Source organism: Mchenga conophoros, linkage group LG17, assembly GCF_057382185.1.
Source record: "Mchenga conophoros isolate Kocher_MC1m ecotype Shallow Benthic linkage group LG17, M_conophoros_male_GT1.1, whole genome shotgun sequence".
NCBI lineage: Eukaryota > Metazoa > Chordata > Actinopteri > Cichliformes > Cichlidae > Mchenga > Mchenga conophoros.
The window spans coordinates 16,606,714-16,615,863 of NC_140542.1; the positions used below are offsets into that span (position 1 = coordinate 16,606,714).

Sequence of the window (9,150 nt, forward strand, 5' to 3'; positions counted from 1 at the left end):
GTGTGTGTGTGTATTTGTACACACCCTGACAGCCCAGTGCGATTCAGCAGGAACGGAGGCTGTGCTGCTTAGAGATGGGCTGCTGGTGTCCTTCTGCAATCACACGTTACAGTGATCATTTTCCAACTTTCAAGAAAAGGTTTAATAATATAATGAATTGAAATGAGTATGACAGAGTCTGTTCATCTACAAAATGAATATGAGCAAAAGAATTATAATTCTAGTAAGCTGTAGTTTCTGTATACAAAATATGACAGTTTTTGCTCGAATGAGGAATACACTCACAAACTTCGGAGGAGGGACTGTTAGGCTGAGACTGGACAAGCTGACTTCCAGACTGTTCTGAGCACAGGCAACCAGTCGTAGAGCCACATAAAACCCCTGAGTAAGAAAACAAAGTGCTTCCCATTGTGTCCTTCACATGTAGTATTAAAAAGACTTCTACCAATTGCTTTTATTAATTAGAACAACAGTATGTCTAAGAGAATTAAACATATTCTCCTCCATGCTCTCAAAAGTACATTTTTATTACTGTTTCTTTGGACAGTGTGATGTAGATCAATCTGTACATGTTTGCTTTTGTTTATTTACAATCATCTCTAAAACTCTACCTCACCTGTTTGTCCAAGTAGCCTTTGCCATCAGGATCAGCCAAATCCCAGATCTGAAACACAACGCACAAGTACATGATTAAAGGTTAAATAAACAAATGAAAAGATGAAATGGAAAAATAACATTATCAACCATTAGTCTTACGTTACTGTGGTTTAGCTGAGTATGTGAGCTGTGCCCAGAAAAAACAGGAGGCGCAATAGCATGTGGAAGAACCAAACACAGCCACAACACTCACCCAGTCTTCATGGTGGTCGCCTGCTTGGTCAAACAATACTGTTGCAAGTCAGCCAGTGTAGCTGTGTTGTTCACTCTGGCACAAACAGCACGTCCTGATACCACAACTGTTCAATGGGCCTGAGGTCAGGACTGCAGCGGGCCATTCCCCCCTCTCCACTCTCAAATTCTAATGGTAGTGTCTGATAAACCCCGCTCTACTGGGGTCAGCGGTGGCATCTTGCAGGACATAGTATGGTCCCAGAATGTGACGATATAGGACTGCAACTGGTTGCAGAATCTCATCTTAATATTTCTCTGCATTTTAACTGCTTCCAATTCTGACAAGCCTTCTTATCACAGAGAAAACTGTGTATCACTGATAGAATAGAGACTGAGAGTAGGTCCAGCCTATTTCAAACTGAGCTGTCCTGCAGTAACAGTAACAAGTAAGAGTAACACATTACTTTTTGTGAGCAACGACCCCAGCAATGGTCACAACCTCTAACATGTGCAAACATTTGACCACACAACGTGCAATCAATTTGCACAAATATTGTCTTTGCTGCTCAGAGATGATGGTGACTCTCAAAGCGGAGCCGATGAAAACAAAATGAGAATCGACCAGGAATCAAACTGATAATGGAATTGGAATCACTAAATTTATATCAATTATAATCTCTAGTTCCAAGTTTTCCCATTTTGTGGATAATGGCGCTCATTTTGGTTCCCTGGACTGCCAAAGAATTAGCTTTGTAACTCTTTCCAGACTGACAGATGTCAGTGACTTTGTTCCTCCTCTGTTGTTGAAGATTTGTGTCTGTTTGTGTGCACACACATGACAAAGCCTACACAGAACTATATTTTTACTTTCTAGATTAAAATACTGCCAAATGAAGCTGCCCTTAGTAAATGGTTACATTTTCCCCTTATTTTAGGTTCTTGTGGGTTCAACCACAAATGGTAAATACACTGGTTCTCATAACGCACTTTTCTACTCTACCCGAGAACTTAAACCTATCTACAAACTCAACCATCATTTTGATAACAGATGCACAGCTGTGTGAGTGTGTCGACTGGTAAAAATCTAAGAGCCATAACCAGCTGTTATGTGATGTGTAACTTTGGCTACCTACCTTTCCCAAAGTAAGGTCAGGGAGTCCAGACTTTTTTAAGAAAAGAGCAGCTTCTGTTGGTCCTACTCTCCCTGTATTCCCAGGATCCACCTTAAAACAAATCATCAGTGCAGTGTTACATTCCATAGGCATCTCTCTCTTGTACCATCTTTTATATTCTTTTACACAAAATAGGTTGAAGCTTAAAAGTTTTATGTTTTGTGTCATCATCTTACCTGCCTGTAAAAGTTCTCATATACAGGGTTCCCACTGGACAACTGTGACAGAGAAAGAAAGTTATTAAATGATTAACAGACATATATGACATCTACACTATTCAAAAATCACTTGCTTATCACAGTATAACACCCGGTCAGTTAAACTCAATCTGTCTAGTTAGGAAGAATAAACCATTCTGAATCCATTTTTCTTTCTTTGGTACAAATCAAAGAGACAGCAGGTGCACTGGTGAGGCAACAAGACAACAACCGAAAGGAGAATGGTTTTGCAGGTGCTGGCCAAAGACCTCCTCATCCTTCTTCAGTGATTTTCCAGTCAGTTTTTCTTTTTGTTAGTCTCCTTAACACTACTGGTAGTATAAGACAGCAACTGCAAGTCATTCAGGTTGCAAAGGTAGTCCAGCTCCTCCAGGATGGCACATACCCATATATATCATAAGAAAGTCTGCCATGGCTTTCAGCCTAGTCTCATCTCAAAAACATGTAAATTGTGTCGGCTTTCAGCACCTGACCTCCTCGGGCACTCCCCGTGGAACGCCCGACGAGTTTAAAGCTAGAAATCAAATACCTGCGGGGGTTCTGAGTCAGTCTTTATCTGGACAATTTAAAAAAAATGCGTGTATATCGGATTAATTTTTGTTATTACAATCAGTAGAGATTTCTGAATTACACTGGGGATGCAGTGAAGGGGCTCTGTGAACAACTAAATGCAACTTCTCTGATGATTTGGCAGAACAGAATGGCTTTAGATAAGATAAGATAAGATAAGATAAGATACCTTTATTAGTCCCACGAGTGGGAAATTTCATGTTAAGGCTGCCGACCAATTGCACGCAGTGGCGGCACCATCTTACCCTCCGACCATACATACATTGCATGAAAACATCACATGGGGAAGACAGGTCAGAGAGGTATAACAATGGAAAATGCACAACATGAGGAAAGATAAGGAGAAAAAAAATAACTCCCCCCAGACTGAGCTCCAACAGGGAGATCAGTTTGAGAACAGAAAAAAAAACATCTCTGCACATAGCACATGAAAAAACTCTTAATACACCAAAGAACACATGACAAGCAACAGGGGTGGGTAAAGGGTGAGAGACAGCCAGTGTAGACAGTGCATCCGGGCCTGCAGCATATGTGCTGGTCTTCTTGATCCACCGTCAGCATCGGAAGGGAATAAGCGTCGAAGGCGTTTGGAGGGGGAGGGGGGATGAGTGTATATCTGCATGTGTATATATATGTCTGTGTGCGTGTGTGTGTATGTGTCCAGAGTTCAGCTGAGACAGTGTCCTTCGCCCTGGCAGGCAGAGAAGGGCAGGGTATGCAGGATGTTCAAGGCTAGTTGTTGCACGTTTATCCCTAACAACACGCCACCTGATGACACTGTGATTCGAGCATTAGAGTAGCTCACCACCCTTGCTGATGAATGGGCCGAGCATTCGGGATAAGCAACCTGCAGTTGCAGTACAGTGGCCTTGTTGACTGTCTGCAGATGCTGCTTCATTCCCTAAATGAGAAAATTGGTCCAGAGACTGATTGACACTACTCTAACCAAGACGGTCTACATGTATCACCAGATAGGGCAGAAAGAGAACGACTAAAAAGATGACCTATGATGACGCTACTGAAGTGTGATACAATAATGACAGTTCTGTTAAAAGCCCAGACAGGACAGAGATAAGAAGAAGAAGGTGTACTTTATTGGTCCCCGTGGGGAAAATCCCTCTCTGCATTTAACCCATTCACTTAGTGAAGCAGTGGGCAGCCATTGGGCGCCCGGGGAGCAGTGTGTGGGGACGGTACCTTGCTCAGGGGTACCTCAGGGTAGCTGTTCAGGGGAATCGAACCCCCGACCTTCCGATCATGGGGCCGCCACTCTACCTACTGAGCTATCCCTGCCTGCATGTATTAGCAGAAAAAAAAAGAATGCTTGGACACTGCTAGCATAATAGACAGGTTTTTGACAGGGCTCCCACACAAACGCAAAGCAGAAGATGATGCATTGCCAAATATGCTTCCAAACCAAAGAGGAGAAGCCTTTGAGTACACCTGTACAATGGTGGGTAATGAGGAGAGGCTGCAGTGTGTTGTCTGTCTTAAAACTGCTACCTTGAGACAGTTTAAAGCCTAACAAGCGAAGATCCCACTTGGAGACAAAACATCTAGAGCACAAAGACAAGTCAGTTGTCTTTTTCAGACAAAAACTTGTGAATTGTCGTGCTCAACAGTGTCTATTTACTATTATTTTCTGTTCCGGACAATCCTCAGCTCAGCTTCAACAAAGTTGCCTACCAAGTGGCACAGTGTAAAAAAAACCACACAATGCCGGAGAGATTGTCGAACTGAAGAGCCATAGAAGTTCCGTAGTGTGAAGGTATTTCGGCTATTTCAAGTCTGACAAAAAACAGAGTAGCGTGCACTGTAAATTGTGCCGAAAGCAAGTCTGGAAATACAATAAACTGGTGCATGCGTCACACTGTGCGCCACGTTATTGTTTCGGTGAAATGAATTTCTACAATACTGTTACTGTTAATTCTACTCTCTGCAGTGTTTAAATGCTTACATATACACACAGTTACTGTCCGTCCACACATACGACTCGGTTCTGCTTCTATGCCCCAGCTTTGTTTACTTTTTCCCACCGAGGCTTCTAGACTTCTGATTGGCCAACATTTCTGCACGGTTAGGAATCTAGCTCCACCTGCTGCTTTGGCATGTTCATAGCAGCGTTTTCCTTCATTTCTGCCTTTATGTGTGGACGGGATTATTTTTTAAAACGAAAACGGAAAATCTCCGTTTTCAAAAATACCCGTGTACGTGTGGACGTAGCCTCAGTCTCTGACTGGAAGCGCTAATTCGTCATTCGGCTTTTGTCAGACTAAAGTAACTGTTAAAACTGTTTAAAAAGCTAAGCTATACAACAAGGAGAGATTGAGAATTTCCTTTTAGTTCTCAGTTTATTTGATATTGACAAAAGTTAGTTTTGTCTGTTCTTCTGTAAAACAAACTAAGATTTATTTTTAGAATTAATATTTTGTTTCTAAGTGGAATTGACAATTTAGTCTGTTTTGTTTGTTCTATTTTGAAACTTAAACGCTTTAGCGGCTGCCTTTTGTGTAGTTTGCAATATTTGCCTTTATTTATCTGAAAAAGTCTCATGTTCCTTAAGTACATCTACCCTGTTGAACTTATTATGGGAAATAAATATTTAAATAAAAACAAGCTGCTGATTATTTCACATTTTACTTGTGAGCAACGGCACATTTAAATCTTACAAATATAGTTATTTGGCTTATATCGTGATATAGATCGTTATCGCCTGAAATGAAAAAAACATATCGTGATATGAAAAAATCTCATATCGCCCAGCTCTACCACACACTATTAAGGAGTAATAAATACTTCGCTGTGCTATGGATATGGTTTCAACTATGACTGATGACACAACAGCCAGCAAACTACAGGCTATTTATGATATCTGAAAGGACACAGAGGAGCAGCTTAAGGTGTGTGACAGCCGCTTTGCTCTACAGATGGATGAAGGCACTGAGAGTAACAAACAGGAGGACTTTGTGGGGATCTGCAGACTAGACTAGCAAGCTATGGCTGGGAAATGAGGAAATGTGGACTCATTTGAATTTGAAATCATTCATTGACAACAACAAGCTGCAGAACACAGTGATCTCATGCATGAAAGAACACATGTCTGCCCTTCAGAAACATTTCTTGAGATATTTTCTGGTGCCGGATTTTAAAAAAAGGATGACTGGATCCGTGACCCCTTCAGTGCAACACCACTTGCTGGCTTCAACACATCTGAGGAGGAACAGTTCATTTATCTCACCTCTGATTCAACAAAGAGGATGCCGTTTAAGTCAAAGACACTGGCTGCATTTTGGATTGGAGTGGAGAAAGATTACCCACTTTGACCATACATCTTCCTTTTGCAACATCCTACTTATGTGAGGTAGGCTTTATGCTGTGGCTTCAATCAAGACAAAATACAGATCAAAGCTGGGCATTGAATATGAACTCGGAGTAGCAGTCTTAACTGTTACCCATGTTTGAGAAGATCTGCAGCAACAAGCAGGTTCACACCAGTCACTGAAAAGAAAAATATTTAGCCCGTTTGTGAACCACTGCTTTACACTAAGCTTAAGGAATGCATCCCTCTGGACCATCTGGGTAATGAGCTACCAGAACTTTTTCTGTAAGTGGAGACATTTATTTCTTACAATTTCAGTCTAAAGAGTTGTGCTGACAGATTTCTTTCTTTGCTGCAACAGCTTTTCATTTATCATGTAGAAAAACAGTTATATATTTAACTTCTTTACACTGACAGAAAGGGGAGTTTTACTGGACCCACTTAAGGTGTAAAAATTTCTGTCATCGTTGTCTTTCTGTCATCGTTGTATTTTTACTCAGTTGTATATAGTATTTGTATTCTATTTTTATCTTATTGTATATTTATTTTATTTTATTCTACTGTATATAGTATTTTATTTTATTCTATTCTGTACAGTTGTGTACTGTATTTATTCTTATTGTATTCTAATTTTTGCCTCATAACTTTTGCACTGTCCACTTCCTGCTGTGACAAAACAAATTTCCCACGTGTGGGACTAATAAAGGTTATCTTATCTTAAAATGACTTTGACACCTCTGACATAGAGGTAACACATCTGTGAATGTTGTGGACAAAAATATATGGCACTTAAAAGAAATACAAATAGAATCTGAACTTGGGATTTTTGGTTTATTATCATCTGGTGTGGATTATTTCTGTTATGCTTTTGTTGAGTCAAATCGTTACCAGTAAAAACTATCTGGAGTATAGCTAGCTAACTCTGATGTGATGCCATCTTTTCACACAGACCTCGTACGGTTTGTAACCATCCCACTTTGTTATCCTTCATCATAAATGCAGGCATGTGACTGTGTACCACGGTTTAGAGCATACATACATAGTATTATCTACAAATTTGGTAATTTAAGACACTGGTTGTCTCAGTCTTTTTTATTTTGTTGGCACAAACCGAAATCACTATATGATCACACTGCCAATGTATACAGCAGAATGCAAATGATAAAATGTGTTACACATAGTAAGGGGAAAGTATTGTGGGTAATCATCAGAGTAACAGAGGATTAACATAGAGACCTCACACTGCATCACCACAAGAATTAACAATCCCAGTTTGTTATCCTTTGTCATCAATGCAAACACTAAATAAAGGAGCTGTTACTATAAAATGCTGCTCCAGTTCACCCATTTAGACAGCCCAAGAAGACATCACACAGAGGTCACACTACCAGTCTGTGATAAGGCCAGAAGCTTATTTAGTAGGCAAGCTTCAGAAAAATCAGTGAGGAGGCATAAGGAGAGAGCAACAGTCTGTGGTCACCACCTGTAAAACCATTCACTTTCTGGGTTTTGTATCATTATTGTCTCACCAGAATCACGGCCCCTTAAGGCGACTGTTGTGATTTATATAAATAAAACTTAAACGAAATAGAATTCATCATCCATCCATCAAATGCAGCTACCACTATCACTGTATTTTAAACGACATTTTTTTTTCTGCCAGCTGAAAGAAACCAAGCAAAAATAACCCCAGCAAGTAAAATATTTTTGCCTGACCCTTGGGGCCTCCACACTCCATAAGGCATTAGTTTTGGATAAGATGAAAAAGAAGAAGAAGAAGAAGAAGAACTGAGGAGAATTATTTCAGTGCAGATAGAGGACGTGCATATCGCAACATAACAGGTCATTCAAATATATAACATATAACGCTTCTCTATTTTGCTATTTAAAATCCGTTCATTCATATCATATCATATTATACAACTGACGTGCAAACTCGGCAAGCAAGACTATCATTAGCGTGGATGCTATCAGCCTCGACATTAACTCCCACAATGAGAGCTAAGAACCGTTTTATTTCGGCATGATGAATCTTAAACAGCTCAATGCACAGCCTGCTTGGATGAGCGTTTATCCTCATCCTTGCAGTACTAGGCTAGGTTAGCTAGGGCTTGCTAGCTCGATGAGTGAACGTTATTATAGTTTATGGACACTTTTTTCCATTTACGCTCCACTTTGCTGTAACCTTATGTACAGCTTTCGTGGTGCTTATTGTCTTAAACGTATAATAATAATCGGGCGACTGCATATTATATATTTCGGGCGTAGGTAAATGGCCACACTGCTAGGTACTGCCAGCTGATGCTATCCAGCCCGCTACCTAACGGTACTGCAATAGGCCTTTCTTTCTACTAAGCTGCCTGCCTCATTACCAGCTGTATTTAAAGAGGAACTCGTCTTCAGTTCGCCGTTACATTAAAACCGACTGCCATGAATCACGTATATTGTATCACGCTTCGAAAAATCATATGTCTGATCTAAACTATAAGTCATATACTACGGCATCTTTACCTGGGTTAGAGATGTGAGGGCTGCCATCTTCCCTGTTGCTCCGGGAACGCACCCAACGTTCCTCTCCAAAACATGACCCCCCCGCCCCCTATTGGACAACGCCACGCTTCCCTGCATAAACGGAAGACAATATTGAAGCTACACTTTGAAATTCTACATTTATCGTTAACGTGAATTCCTCGACGTGTCACAAATATTTTACAACCAAAAGCACAGATTCGCCTTTTCTGTGTGTGTTTGTGTGTGTGCTGTTAAGTTTATCAACTCCGTTTCAAATTTTATCAGAAGAGGTCACATATGAGGTCATGTACAATCTGATGCCTGATTTATCTGCGATGAGCCTTTGTAGAGCTACGACGTAACCTACGTAAGTGATGCACTTGTGTTGGTGCATTACGCGTTAATTAACAGCTGATAGAGATAAATAACCAGACTTTTTCCCACCGGTGTCCGCGCTTTCTTATGGTAAGTTTGTTTTTTTGTTTGTTTCATTCTTTTAGGAGCCAAACACATTGTCTATCTAGTTTTT

At 40.5% G+C, this 9,150-nt stretch overlaps 1 protein-coding gene across 6 annotated transcripts in view; it reads right to left on the bottom strand.

Moving 5' to 3' along the window:
* The window catches only part of eps15l1a (epidermal growth factor receptor pathway substrate 15-like 1a), a 54,710-nt gene extending 45,989 nt beyond the window's left edge, over positions 1–8,721 (bottom strand). For all 6 annotated transcript variants that reach the window (XM_085251645.1, XM_085251643.1, XM_085251642.1 and 3 more), the window contains exons 1-6: positions 8,622–8,721; positions 2,180–2,221; positions 1,965–2,054; positions 617–664; positions 286–381; positions 25–93 (exon numbers count right to left, since the gene is read on the bottom strand). In XM_085251645.1, the coding sequence (XP_085107771.1) occupies positions 25–93; positions 286–381; positions 617–664; positions 1,965–2,054; positions 2,180–2,221; positions 8,622–8,648 (372 nt within the window). In that variant the 5' untranslated portion in view covers positions 8,649–8,721. The remainder of the gene's footprint in view (positions 1–24; positions 94–285; positions 382–616; positions 665–1,964; positions 2,055–2,179; positions 2,222–8,621) is intronic.
* Between the last annotated feature and the right edge of the window lie 429 nt (positions 8,722–9,150).